Genomic DNA, 13855 nt, shown 5'->3' on the forward strand with positions numbered 1-13855 from the left:
GTATTATAATTTAAACAGTTTTTTATTACAAATTAAAAAATGCACTAATTTTTTTTTCTAATAAAAAAATCTGATAAAATTTTATTAAATTGATTGAAAAAAAATTTATAACATTTTATTTAATAAATTAAAAAAATGCTTTTTAAAATTTCTAAAAATAATTTTTTTTTTTTTTTTTTTCAATTTTTAAATAATAGAATTTTTTATAATAATTTTATTGCTATAAAGTCATAAAAAAATTTCTAATGTCGACTTATTAATTTTCTTCTGAAAAAAAATCTGTAATTAATTTATTAAATTCATCAGGATATTTTAAATGGACATTGTGTCCTCCATCTTTGAATATTTTCAATCTAAAACAATAGAAATAATAATTTAAATTATAAATGATTAAATTAAATTAATTAAAAAAAAAAAAATGATATACCTTGAATTACGAATAATTTGATTCATTACAACAGCGTGTTTTGGATAGACAATAACATCTTTTCTTCCTTGTATGATCAACGTAGGACATTTAATTTTAAAAATATGTTCGCTACAGAGATCTCCGTTTTTATTTTTATAAGCATCGACGATTGAGTCAACCCAAGATGTCCAAACTTTGGTCACATATTCTTCCCCATAAATAGCTATCAAAGGTGCCTTCATTTTTTCAGACCAATTGTTAATGTCTCTCATGCCTAAAAAATTGATTGAAAAATTAATTTTATTCATTGTAATTTTTTTTATAAAATTTAAAAAATACTTGCTTTGGTAAACCGCTACTTCATCAGCAGTTACATAAAATCCAGTGCTTTCTAAAACGAGCTTTTCAATACACTGGGGGTATTTACTGGCATAGATTATTGAAGTAATTCCTCCTCCGCTCCACCCGACAAGAGAATATTTGGAAAAACCCAAAGTTTTCATTAATTCGTATGCATAGTCGGCATCACGGGCAAAATGGTCTTCTGAACAGTCTCGGTCTGGTGGACGAGATTTTCCATAGCCTGGCGGGTCCCAAGCTATTATTGTAAATTTTTCTTTATTCAAGCCTTCAATTTGTGGCTTAAAATCAGTCCATATACTTCCTAAAAATTATTAAATAATAAATTAATTTATTAAAATTATTAAAAATAAAATTTATTAAAATTATTAAATAAAATAAAATTATTTACCCAAAGTACTTGTTAATAAAAGAATAGTTTGTTTTCCAGCTCCAGTTTTTCCATAATTAATATCGACACCCTTAATACTTACTTTTCGTTCCTAAAAAAATTTTCCATCATTAAAAATAATTTACAATTACCATATACGTATTAAAAAAAATAATTACCTCCATATCATTAGTAAGTGATAAATTTCGAATACCTATATGAATTTTTCTGAATTTTATTTGATGAAAAATAACGGAGTTATTAAGGAAAAAATTCAGGGACTTTTTCAGTAACATGTTGAGTGCTTAAATTTTTTTTAAAACTACGTACCGATAATATAAATATAATACATAATCGAATTTCTAGCTAATTAAATATTTAGCAGAGATAATTTTTATCGTTTCATTTGATTTTTAAATGTATTTTTAATTTATCTTTGCGCTAAATATGTATCAGGAGCATAAATGGAGTATATAATTGAAGAAAATCAAAATATTTATTTGTGACGAAAAAATTAAGACAGATTTTTTTATAAAAAAATTTTTTTTAATAAAAAAAAAAATTATTTTTTTTTATTGTAATAAAAATTGAGTTATTAATTTATTAAATTCTTCAGGGTATCTTAAATGCAGATTGTGAGCTCCTTTTTCAAAAATTTCAACTCTAAAAAAATAAATAAATTTTTAAAAAAATTATTAAATTTAATAATTTTTTAAAAATAAAATCACTTATATTAATTTTATAAAATAAAAAATACAAACCTTGAATTAGGAATATTATTTTTTAAGTACTCAGGATGTGATTGATCAACCAGGACATCTTTTTTCCCATGAACAATTAAAGTAGGACATTTTATTTTAGAAATAAAATCCTTACAAATATCTCCATTGTTATTTTTGTAAATTTTGTCCATAGCTTCAACCCAGGCAGTCCAAGTTTTTCTGAAGTATTCTTCTCCATAGATTGCAATAAGAGGAGCGCGCATTCTCTCTGACCAAGTGTCTATATTTTTAGTACCTTTTAAAATTTAATTAATACCGATAATTTATTTTATTCTATGCTGTTTAAATAAATTAAAAAAAAAAAAAAAAAAAAATAAGAAATACTTTCGTATGTCTTCATCTCATGCGGCAGTATAAAAGCATTGGATCCATACACGACCATCTTTTGAACGCTCTGAGGATAGTTCGCAGCGAGAATTAAGGAAGTAATCCCGCCGTCACTCCAACCAACAAGAGAAAACTTGGCGAAGCCCAACATCTTCATTAAATTATGGGCGTATTTAGCGTCACGCTCGAAGAAATCGGCTGGGAATTCTCTTTCCGGTGGTCGCGAGTTTCCGTAACCTGGAGGATCCCATGCTACTATTGTGAACTCACTCTTGTTGAGACCTTCAATTTGTGGCTTGAAATCTGTCCAAATGGTTCCTAGGATTTTTATAAAATTTATTATACTCCTTTGAGTAAGATTTTAATTGATTTAATTAAAAAATCAAGACACTGAAGTTAAATTTTATTTACTAAAATTTTTTTAATAATTGAAATTTCATGAAAAAAATTTTAAGTGGGAATTTTAAAAATTATTTTTATAAAGTCGGTTTTTTTTTAATGAAATTTAATGTCATTGTAAAGGTCTTGAATTCTATCTTTAGAAACATAATTAAGAAATGACCTAGTATCTTGTAAAATATTCACATTTTTAAAGATTTAAGCTCATCCCGACATTATACACATCGAGACCTTTCATTTGAATACCCATATCAATTTTTCATATATTTTATATATTTATATATTTATATATATGTATATATGAAAAATATATAAAAAAATGCATGTGGGTACTCAAATGAAAGCTCTTGATGATTGTAACCCCGGAATGAGTTTATATCTTTAAAAACGTCAATATTTAAGAAAATACAGTGCAATTTAACATAAATAATTATTTAAAAAAGCAAAATTTTTTATAAAAATTAACAATACCAAAAATAATTTTTAAAATTTCCACTAAAAATTTTTTTAATTTTTCTCTGTTGAATCTTTTGTAATAAATTTCATTTCCGTATGAAAAATAATAAAAAAATTTCTAGTATCTGTCAAAACTTCAGTGTCATTCAAAAATAAAATTTTAATTACCAACAGCTCCAGGTAATAAGAGCACTGGATGACTTCCTGCTCCAGTTTTCAGATAGTTAATATCAATACCATCAATATTAATTTTTTTTTCCTAAAAAAAAAAAAAAAAAAAAAAATACAATATTAATTTTGAAAGAAATAAAATGAATTGGCAAGTATTTAATTCCATACCTTTCATCTTACGTAATATATCAAGCATATATGTATTATATATAGTATACAAAACAAGTACCTCAAGTCTAGTGGACGTGATCGATAAATTTCGAACAGCTGCAATATTTTTTCCACTTGCATTAATTCTACAGAAACTAAACAGTGACTTACACGGTGAAATTCTGCTGAGTTTATTCAACATTTTGCTGTTCAACAAAATTGATTACACTTATATTTATTTTCAATTGATGTGTTGCTGGGATTTATCTTTTTTAATGTTATCAAGTTGCAGGCCTTGAAGAGTGAGGTCAATTTTTATACAAAAAATAATCTATTACTTTTTAATAATTTATCCTGTTTTATAAAAAATTTTTAATTTAATAAAATTATTCAATTTTTTATATTTAATTTAAATGAATAAATTAACAGGATAAAAATGTAATAAAACATAATTGATACATTGAAAATATTTATTTCAGAGTAAAATGACAATGATATAGTATTGAAGTAGAAAGTAATTACGTTTTATACTAATAATTATTAATAAATTTCAACTATTGCATATGGCATTGTCAATACTTAGTATAAAATGAAATAAATAATAATTGTAGTTGGTGTTCCTTTAAAAATTTTTCTAATAAAAAAAAAAATCGTAATTTAATTTAATCTTCCGTCATTTTACAATAATCAAAGTTTAATTTAATTTATTATTTAATTTTTATCTTAATTTAATATTTAAGTTATTTAATATTATTAATTTTTTTAAATTAATAATTTTATCTGATTTATGACTCAAGTGGCTTTCAATTTAACACTACTATTTATTTAAATAAACTCCACATACATTTCCAGCCACGAATCTTAGAATTTAATAAATTAGAGTGTTAGCTCCTATTTATTTATTTATTTTTTTTTATTTTTTATTTAATTCAATTTAATATCTTATATGATGAGTTATGAAAGATGGTATTGATTAAAGATGAATGTTTTTAAATTTGCTTATCATGAATCCCGTGAGCTGCGTTCAGCTTCTTTGTGATACTCCTCTACTAAATGTTTTTTAAATTTCGTTTGGTCGCTCCAAAGCTCTGCTGCTTGTACATTTAGCGGGCTGTCATTGTTTGGTTCTGAAAAAAAATTTTATTTTGTTGGAATAAAATTTTTTAAACTCTAATAAATTTTTTAATTTTATAATTTTATAATTTGTATTTAAATTACCTCCCAGAAGTGATTGGATTGATAGTAAAATAGTGCGGACGTCGTAGAGAGCAGACCATTTGTCTTTGAGTATATCCAGACATATATTTCCAAGATGATCGACGTTAGGATGGAAACAAGGGGTTATAAAACGTACAACAGGTGCGCTGTATGGATAACTGTGTGGGAACTCTAGTGTCAATTTATACGTCAAGTCAGAGTATACCTGTAATAAATTTATTCATTTTATTTATTTATTTATTTATTTAACGTCGCTCTAACCGTTTGGTCCTTAAATATTGACATTTTTAAAGATATAAGCTCATCCTGATGTTACACTCATCAAGAGCTTTCATTTGAGTACCCACATCAATTTTTCATATATTTTATATATTTATATATATTAAAATATAAGAAATATATGAAAATGCATGTGGGTACTCAAATGAAAGGTCTCGATGAGTGTAACATCGGGATGAGCTTATATCCTTAAAAATGTCAATAGTTCTCAAGATACAAAGTCATTTCTTAATTATATATCTAGAGATAAAATATTTTAGAATGCAACCTAAATATTTATCATAATAAATTGACTATTGGTGAGAATAATATGAAATCTTGAGACGGTACAAATTTAAATCAAGACTTTTGCAATGACATTAATAACTTTAATTATTATTTATTTTTTATAATTCTCTTTAGTTGAAAAATTTATTTATTGAATAGTATTTATTGAAAATGTCAATAATACCTTCAACGAATAAATCAAAGTTAAAGGTTAAGGAAAAATTGACTAAGTAATTAGTATTGCGCAAAGGACAAGTTCTAATTTTAAGTACACACAATAAGGTAGTTAAAATAAATTTAATTTTATAAATCGTTAAATTTATAACATTCTATCAAATTCTACAAATTTAAAATTATTAATAAAATTAAAAAACTATTAAAATTATTTTTTTAATTAAAAAGTTGTCCTCATAATAAATAAATTATATGACAATTGTAATTATTAATTAATTTATCAACAGCAATAAGAAAAAAAAAAATTCCGTAGCATAAAATACTAATCAAGTAATTAATGTAATAATCTTATTTGCTTTAAAATGTATTATTAAAAATAATATTATTGCTCTAGCTGAACTTTCATCACCAACTGATAAAGCAGGATATTAATTCCAGTATAAAATATATAAATAAATAAATAAATAAATACACACCGTATCTTTAGGTCCATTAATTGTTCCAATCCACTTGAATAAATTTTCGCCATCAGGAAACGCAGACACACCTTTCTCCATATTCATCATCAAGCCCATCAGCTCTTTTTGTAAACTGTAAACAAATAAACAATTACCACCATTGACTTTATTATTTACTAACACAAAGTCCAAATAATAAATAAATATTACAAGATTAAAGAGGTTATATATATTTTGCAATAAAATTACAAAATATTTTATTGAAAATATTTAAATTAATTTAAATTTTAAAATCAATAAATTGAAATGAAAAAAATAATTAATGGATTAATGAGCAAATGTTTGTCACTTACCGTTTACTAACAGCGTGATTATCTTTTGGTATATTTTGCTTTTCCTCGGTAGCTTTGCTGTTAGCACTTGGAGATGAGTAAAACGGATTTATATTCTGAGCCATTATAAAAATTATTTTTTAATAATAAATATAAATAATTGTTTGACTGGATGATGGTCGTTAAAAATTTTTTTGAAGAATTAAAGTTGTTAATATTTAGTTTGTTGAGGCTCTAACACAAAATACAGCATGAGCTGGTGGAAAGTATATCTTGTTCTTGATACGTTAGCTGCTGTTGCTGTATTGCTTTTGCTTTAGTAATTCGATTCGATCTATGTTCTCCGCCCTCTGTCTTTTAGAATGTGTGGAGCGTATACTGGCGTGTAGCATTTAATACTTAATGCGTTTGTGTTGAGTGCAGTTCAGGTTGTCTCTTTCGGCGATTTATTTTCATGTAGTCATGGAGTTATAAATGCTCAGCTGCCATTGGTGAGTAATTGCCACCAATACAGAACCAACAGCGCTCCAACACTAACTTCACGTTCAATGCACATAGTTTCTTTTCGATATTATAACCTATACATATGTTTATGGATTTATTAACCAAGCTGAAAACATTCAAGATTAATTTCGGGTTTTGATGGATAGAAAAGAATGTAAATTGTAAGTACTGTGGATATATTTAATTTTTAACTACTCCCGCTTTTATCAAATGTCATTTATTATTCTATTCAAATTTTTATTATGAAAACAAATTTACCAGTTATTTAATCATTTTTGGAATTTTTTTTAACAAACAAACTATGGCTAAACAAATTAGGAAAAAAAATTGACATTTAGAAATTTTTAAAAATTAAAGATTCCAATTTTTTAAAAATCATTTTTTGGAACTAATTTTTTTAATGACTGCTAACTTTTATTTCATATTTTTATTTGATTTTTTTTTTTTTTTTGTTTAATAATTTATTTTGATAACTCTGAAGTTGACAGACATTCAATTTTTTTTTAGAATTTTATAATAATTTAAAAAAAAATATGACATTAAATTTAGCTGTCACTTAATAATTTTTTTTAACAAATAAATTATAACAAAAAAAAAAAAATTATTAAAAAAATGAACTTGTAAAAATCTTAGTAAATTAAAAATGCCATTTTTTTTAAATAATTTTTTAGAAAAAATTTTTTTATTGAAGAACATTAAAAAATTATCAAGTGACAGCTAACTTCAATGTTATTAAAAAAATTGCATTTTTTAATTTTTTAAATTAAATTTCTAAAAGTCAATTTTTTTTTCTTACTTTTTTTTTGCCATAGTTTATTTATAAAATTAAAAAAATTATTAAATTTTACTTATTTATTGCATCATGTTACTAATATTTTATCTTGAAATTAAAGATTAAAAAAGTCATATTTAGCAGATCATAATTTTACTTTTTAACAAAAATCACAATTACAAAATTATTAAAATTATATAAAAACTATACTTCTTTTTTAACTGATAAAATCATTCATCACAAAATTTATGAGTTCCGTCACCTCTTCTTTGTACAACGAGTTTTATATACTCTGGTGAAACGCGTTTCAAATCATAAGCCCATCCAATTTTAGCAAACATGTCAATCCAGGTTGTTGTGTTAGAAAACAAACTTTTCCATTCGGAGGCTTTATAGTCCCACGGGAAGACATGATGATAATTATGAACACCTTAAAAAAAAAAAAAATAACATACATTCAAATTATTAACATTAATTATGTTATATACAAACCTTCACCTCCAGTAAGAAAGTCTGTCCAAAAATTGTCAGCTGATTTTATATTTCTTAAAAAAAAAAAGTTTTTAATTATAATCTAATTAATTAATAAATTAATTTTTTATAAATAAATAGCTAAAAAAAATTAATTAAGAGAAAAAAATACAAAAAATAAAACCAATAATTACTTGTCATAGCTGCGATACCCAAATTTATGAGCAAAGCTGTTGATAGTCCAAGTGATATTTAAATTCAGCGGATAGCGTATCAGAAATTGAGATATCAATGACCATTTGAAGCTTTGATTGAAAAAATAAACCGGTACAGAGATTGGAATAACAAATGCGAAAAGTATCTTCAGCGGAACGTGGTACTTTTCAAAAAATCTGACCACTGGATCGGCCAAGACATCACTCATGTTAACTTCAGCTCGACGTTGGCTTACTTCTGGGTGTTCCTTCATCACCAACCACCCGACATGACTGAACCAGAGCCCGCGACTGCTGTCATGTGGATCTGCTGGAGTGTCTGCATACTTGTGATGCACTCTATGATCCCTCACCCAGCTTACAATACTATTCTGCAAGCAAAATAATATAAAAATGTTTAATAAAGGATTACTGAAATTATGGGAGAAAAAAAAAAAAAAAAAAAAAAAATGAAAATTGAATTTTTGGCAGAAGTTTTTACAAAAATTCTAGGATCAAAATTTAATAAATAAATAAATAAATTAATTAAAATTTTTACAGAAGAGTCATCTTACCTGAGCAGCAGAATGGTACAGAACAGCCAGGATGATCCGGAGAGGCAGCTTGGCTTTGTAAGATCTGTGCGACCAGAGCCGATGTACTCCAGCGGTTACGCCGAACTCTGCTAGTACTAACGTGACTAATACTTTAAATTTACAATAATAGTATTAAGATATTAAATATTAATTTTTATTATTAATTAATAATGACAGTAGCAGGTGTGCAATCACAATTTTTTTTATTATAACAAGTGAATTAATCAAAAAATCAATTATCGAACACCTGCTAGTTAGAATTAGTAGTGCAAATGAATTTTGAATAATTACCCCATGCTAATAAAATTTTACATTGTAAGTACGGAAAAATAATCGCGTAATATAAAAATAATACGTGAAGAGTTGTCATAAAAACAAAATTTGGCCAAAGTATATTTTTTTTTAATTCCTGCCAAGACATTTTCGGCTTAAATTTTTTGAGATACTTTTATACACAACTAACGATTTCTCAAGATTGAAGATTACTGAACAAACAAGCGCTGAAAATCTTATCAGTGGGGGTCACTTTTTTTTTTTTTTTTTTTTTTTTATATTGTATCTAGTATAATATGCTCATCCGGGATTCAAATTAGGCATTTATTTCCTGTAATATATTCTACAGAACAAAAAATAATCGAATTAATTAAAACGTGTTTTATTAATGCTATGCTGATAGAAATTATACAAACAGAGGAATGTTAGAAAATTATTTTATACAAAGTAGCGAACTGTTTGCGTCAATTGTCGTTAATTATTCCTGTTAGTCTATTGAATTTTTTTTTTGGTTTTTTAATTTAATTTTTTTATAAGAGGCCATTAATAGAATTAAAGCCTTTGAGATATCACAAGTAATTTAGATAAGTGTTAAAATAACAAATATTTATAATTATCAGTCATTATGGTAAGCTTTTTGTGGATACGATGACGTATATGCTTGTAATCTCCGTTTTTCTGGGCTATTTACATCGCGGTTGAGGTAATAACGTCTCTCGATAACTTTATCAAAAAATCTACTCAATTTTAGAGAGGAGGTGGTACCAGCAGCTAATGACCTTACTTGAAGACAATCCTAGATAATTAAAAATTAATAATTAATTATTCAATAAATTAAAAAAAAATTTTAATAATAATAATAATAATAATAATAATAATATTTTTTTAGAATTCATCTATTTTAGTAAGAGAAGAAGAAAAATTTTATCTCTCATTATTATTATTATTAAATGAAACTTACAACAAATATTTCATCAGCGCCACATTCTTCAGCAATAGTTGAAGATCTTCTATGCAAACTAGACTTAGACTCAATTAAATCTGATTTTGTACCTACGACTAGTATTGGAACCTGTAAAAAAAAAATTACAGAAAAAAATTTTAGTAATTGAAATTGATCACCATTAAAAAAAAAAAATTAATCGAATATTTAAATAAAATCTGTAACAGATTTTCAAAGTTAAATAAATGTACTTGGGTAGAGCCTACAAATTTTTCAGGATCAAAATCATCAAAGTTTTTATATCGTCCTCCACTTCCGTTCCCTTCTTTACTCAAAACTTCTTGAAGCCATTTCTGTAGATTCTGCTGTGACTTTCTGTTTGACAGATCGTGGACCAGAATAATTGCTGTAGAAACAATTAATTAAGTAAGTTAGCTATGTTGATCAATATTTTGGAGAGTTTTATGTGGAAATTTAAATATAAAATACCATGAGTAGGGTTGTAGAACACTCGTCTAGTATTCTGGTGGCTCTGGCTACCACCAATGTCCCATAACTCGATAAAATATGTCTTTTGATTAGGTGTACCTTCTTTGTACTCATGCAATTTTACTTCTACTGTACAGCCGACAGTCCATGATGGATTTCTGATTGGTTTTTGTTCGCAGATTAAATGGGATAGTGACGTTTTGCCAACACCTGTCAAATAAAAATATACATTTTTATTAATTTATTTATTTAGTCATTTTTTAATTAAAATTGATAATAATAAAGTTAGCCGACGTTTTCAATTTATTAAATTGGAACAAAAAAATATTTTTAATAAATTGCACTTAAAGTTTTTCAAATTAATTTTTTTTTTTTTTTTTCCAAAAAAATTATAAAAATTTTTAGATGACGATTAACTTAATTGTCATTTAAAATTAATGGTAGTAAAAATAACAATATTAAAATCAGCGGACATTTTTAATTTTTTTATTCATTAAATTATAACAAAAAATATTTTTAAAAAATTGCATGTGTAATTTTTAAAATTTTCTACAAGTGAAAGTTTTTCTTAAAATTTTTTTTAAAATAATTTTTCAATAAAATAAATTATTAAAATTTTTAAATGTCAGCTAACTTAATTTTCATTTTATATTTATATTTTAAATAATTCAGAAAAATTATACAAATACTATTTTTATTACCAATCAAATTTGTAAAAAAAAAAAAAAAAAAAAAAAAAAAAACATTAAGTACAAACCAGAATCTCCAACAACAATTATTTTAACTTTATCAATAGCTGCCATTGAACACAATAATAAAAACAATAATAATTTAAATTATATCTTCCGTTGCTTTAATTGTCAATTGTCAACAATTACAAAATAAATAACTTTGTGGTTGTAACCAAGTAACCATGTTTTTATTGTCATATATCTTTCAACGTGTCATTTCAATAATAACAATTGATCGAATTATCAGCAATCGACACGAGTTTTCGATTATCGATATGTAATTATAAAAAAAGATTTAATAAAATAATTTATTTTAAATGAACATTAAATTTGACAGCTGTTTTGATTTTTAATTAAATTTCTTTTTCACTTTTTCATATTATAAAAAATTGTCAATTAAATTTTTTGACAGATTGACTGAAAAGAAGACCGCCATTGAATTTAAGCGCCTCTAGTGAGATTAAGTGACAACACAACTAGATTTATTTACATTTGGAATTGTTGACTTGCTGAGAAAGATGAAAATTTAAATTATCGCGCCGACAATTATTATTAATAAATAAAATAATCAAAAATTAATTTTATGTTGCAGTGAAATAAATCTATGACAAATATTTATATTAAAATTAATTAACTTATGGAATTGAAGTAGTAAAAATATAAACATTAACTTAATTTTATTTAAAATTTTGAGGTTAGACTTTAAATAATATTTATAAAAAAATTTTGGTGATAAAATTATTTTTCAGATCAATTTTTAATTGATTAAAAAAAATGAGTAATGAAGAGTATGTTACTGAAGTACCTAGTAGTCTTAAAAAATTAGCACGATTAGTTGTCAGAGGATTTTACTCTGTTGAAGATGTTCTTATCATTGACATGTTAGTGAGATTTCCTTGTAAGTATCTAAAAAAATTTATCCAAATTTTTTAAATTATTTTTTCACTTTACTTTTTAATTTTTAATTAATAATTGACACTTAGGTATGAAAGAAGATGACATTTGCGAGTTGTTGAAATTCGAACGTAAAATGTTGCGCGCAAAAATAGCAACACTAAAAAATGATAAGTTTATCCAAGTTAGATTGAAAATGGAAACTGGCTCGGATAATAAAGCACAAAAAGTTAATTATTATTTCATCAACTATAAGGTAATTTTAATTTACATTTTATATTTAATTATTAAAAGGATTTAATTACTATTATTAAATAATTGTTTCAGACTTTTGTAAATGTTGTTAAGTATAAATTAGATTTAATGAGAAAAAAATTGGAAACAGAAGAAAGAGACGCGACGAGTAGGTCCAGTTTCAAATGTACAAATTGTTTAAAAACATTTACAGATCTTGAAGTAAGTAAAATAATTATTAAGTATTTAATAAGATTTAATAAAAAAAAAAAATCAGAAATTTTTTAAATGTCCGCTAACTTAATTTTTATATTTTAATGTCAAATAAATCAATTAATAATAATATAATAAATAAAATTAATTAAACAGGCAGATCAATTATTTGATGAAACGACAGGAGAATTCAGGTGTACATTTTGCCGTGAAATTGTTGAAGAAGATCAGTCAGCTTTACCAAAAAAAGACTCACGTTTAATGCTAGCTAAATATAACGAGCAATTGGAGCCTATTTACGGATTATTAAGTTCTGTTGATGGAATAAAATTGGCTTCTGCAATACTCGAACCTGAACCTATTGACATCAACACTATCAGAGGGTATAAAATAATTTTAATAATTAAATTTTAATAAAAATAAATTTAATTAAATCACAATTAAAAATAATCATTCAGAATTGACACGAAGAGGCCTGCCAACGCCCGAGCTCCCGGGGAAAGCTGGTCAGGAGACGCTTCAAGAAGAGGAGGATTCGCCGTTCAAGACGCTACGGTTGATGTCACGATTGCTGATGAGTTTATCGACGACTCTGCGACTCAGAAGAAGGAAATTCCTGCCTGGCTGCAGAACAGTACGATAGTGACTAATGAGGAAGCTGAAATCGATGCCAGCATTAATCAAGAAAGCATCCTTGATAACGCTGCTGCTACCGCGTCTACTGTCACGACTACGACAAATAACAAACAAGGTGATGATATCATGTCCGTGTTACTGGCTCATGAGAGAAAAGGCGCTAATAATAGTGCTAATAACACTGTTAAAAGTGTTATTCCTCAAGAATCTGATGATAGTAGTGAGAATGAAGAAGCTGGTGATATGCAAGCTGTTGAGACAGGTTTGACTTTTTTTTAACAATACAGAAATTTATTATTTTTTTTATTATAGATTTTTTATAGAGAATTTTATAAGCTACAATTTTGACCTTTAATAATAATAATAATAATTTTTACAGGTGATGTAGAAGTAATGGAATCCGAAGAAGATGATGCAGTACCAACAGTATTTGTCGATGGTAAATCAATTCCCATCACCGAGGTGGACAACGATTTGGTACTTAAAATGACTCCCTCAGAAAAAGAAGCCTACGTTGAAGTCTACCGAGAATATTATTCGGATATATACGAGTGAAAGTTATATTTTTTTCAGACTAATTTTATTTTGATTGCCGCTGATTCAATTAATCACGTATTATTTTGTATAAATAGTATAATAAATTTTTTTTCACACTTAATTTTAATTTCTTCTTTCAGAAAAATTTAAAGATCCTGAGGTAAATAAAAAGATGATTTAATTTTTAAATTTATTTCAAGTATTTATTAATCAACA

At 25.4% G+C, this 13855-nt stretch overlaps 6 protein-coding genes across 12 annotated transcripts; 1 reads left to right on the forward strand and 5 right to left on the reverse strand.

The window, feature by feature from the left end:
* Nucleotides 1-197: 197 nt before the first annotated feature.
* LOC141530131 (valacyclovir hydrolase-like) lies at nucleotides 198-1455 on the reverse strand. Its single transcript, XM_074247028.1, has 5 exons — nucleotides 1319-1455; nucleotides 1161-1251; nucleotides 753-1073; nucleotides 428-683; nucleotides 198-353 (listed from the first exon to the last, which is right to left on the reverse strand). The coding sequence occupies exons 1-5, from the start codon at nucleotides 1433-1435 to the stop codon at nucleotides 257-259; spliced, it is 882 nt and encodes a 293-aa protein (XP_074103129.1). The 5' UTR covers nucleotides 1436-1455; the 3' UTR covers nucleotides 198-256.
* On the reverse strand, nucleotides 1339-3631 carry LOC141530130 (valacyclovir hydrolase-like). Its single transcript, XM_074247026.1, has 5 exons — nucleotides 3504-3631; nucleotides 3272-3362; nucleotides 2246-2566; nucleotides 1901-2156; nucleotides 1339-1802 (listed from the first exon to the last, which is right to left on the reverse strand). Exons 1-5 carry the CDS (start codon nucleotides 3624-3626, stop codon nucleotides 1712-1714), a joined length of 882 nt encoding a protein of 293 aa, XP_074103127.1. The 5' UTR covers nucleotides 3627-3631; the 3' UTR covers nucleotides 1339-1711.
* On the reverse strand, nucleotides 3503-6450 carry Vih (ubiquitin conjugating enzyme vih). Its single transcript, XM_074247032.1, has 4 exons — nucleotides 6174-6450; nucleotides 5839-5953; nucleotides 4643-4847; nucleotides 3503-4551 (listed from the first exon to the last, which is right to left on the reverse strand). Exons 1-4 carry the CDS (start codon nucleotides 6275-6277, stop codon nucleotides 4427-4429), a joined length of 549 nt encoding a protein of 182 aa, XP_074103133.1. The 5' UTR covers nucleotides 6278-6450; the 3' UTR covers nucleotides 3503-4426.
* Nucleotides 6451-6609: 159 nt separating this feature from the next.
* Nucleotides 6610-9116, reverse strand: LOC141530128 (stearoyl-CoA desaturase-like). Of its 3 annotated transcripts, none has more exons than XM_074247024.1 (6): nucleotides 8981-9116; nucleotides 8669-8799; nucleotides 8094-8485; nucleotides 7927-7973; nucleotides 7691-7858; nucleotides 6610-6730 (listed from the first exon to the last, which is right to left on the reverse strand). In XM_074247024.1, the coding sequence occupies exons 1-6, from the start codon at nucleotides 9108-9110 to the stop codon at nucleotides 6621-6623; spliced, it is 978 nt and encodes a 325-aa protein (XP_074103125.1). In that variant the 5' UTR covers nucleotides 9111-9116; the 3' UTR covers nucleotides 6610-6620. The 3 variants fall into 3 exon arrangements, with proteins under 3 accessions (XP_074103125.1, XP_074103124.1, XP_074103126.1); XM_074247023.1 differs by having other exon boundaries at nucleotides 7921-7973; XM_074247025.1 differs by having other exon boundaries at nucleotides 6654-6762; nucleotides 7921-7973.
* A 212-nt stretch (nucleotides 9117-9328) lies between these two features.
* LOC141530132 (rab-like protein 3) lies at nucleotides 9329-11485 on the reverse strand. 2 transcript variants are annotated; one of them, XM_074247029.1, is made up of 5 exons: nucleotides 11152-11485; nucleotides 10395-10604; nucleotides 10157-10311; nucleotides 9924-10034; nucleotides 9329-9758 (listed from the first exon to the last, which is right to left on the reverse strand). In XM_074247029.1, the coding sequence occupies exons 1-5, from the start codon at nucleotides 11195-11197 to the stop codon at nucleotides 9579-9581; spliced, it is 702 nt and encodes a 233-aa protein (XP_074103130.1). In that variant the 5' UTR covers nucleotides 11198-11485; the 3' UTR covers nucleotides 9329-9578. The 2 variants fall into 2 exon arrangements, with proteins under 2 accessions (XP_074103130.1, XP_074103131.1); XM_074247030.1 differs by having other exon boundaries at nucleotides 10172-10311; nucleotides 11152-11483.
* A 143-nt stretch (nucleotides 11486-11628) lies between these two features.
* Tfiiealpha (transcription factor IIEalpha) lies at nucleotides 11629-13760 on the forward strand. 4 transcript variants are annotated; one of them, XM_074247019.1, is made up of 7 exons: nucleotides 11629-11819; nucleotides 11875-12023; nucleotides 12109-12275; nucleotides 12347-12475; nucleotides 12623-12849; nucleotides 12925-13364; nucleotides 13482-13760. In XM_074247019.1, exons 2-7 carry the CDS (start codon nucleotides 11900-11902, stop codon nucleotides 13655-13657), a joined length of 1263 nt encoding a protein of 420 aa, XP_074103120.1. In that variant the 5' UTR covers nucleotides 11629-11819; nucleotides 11875-11899; the 3' UTR covers nucleotides 13658-13760. The 4 variants fall into 4 exon arrangements, with proteins under 4 accessions (XP_074103120.1, XP_074103119.1, XP_074103121.1 ...); XM_074247020.1 differs by having other exon boundaries at nucleotides 11639-11773; XM_074247021.1 differs by having other exon boundaries at nucleotides 11760-11776.
* Nucleotides 13761-13855: the final 95 nt, after the last annotated feature.

Source organism: Cotesia typhae, unplaced genomic scaffold (genome assembly GCF_013202065.1).
Source record: "Cotesia typhae breed Kobodo isofemale line unplaced genomic scaffold, CoteBio_Ctyphae contig_48, whole genome shotgun sequence".
NCBI classification, from domain to species: domain Eukaryota; kingdom Metazoa; phylum Arthropoda; class Insecta; order Hymenoptera; family Braconidae; genus Cotesia; species Cotesia typhae.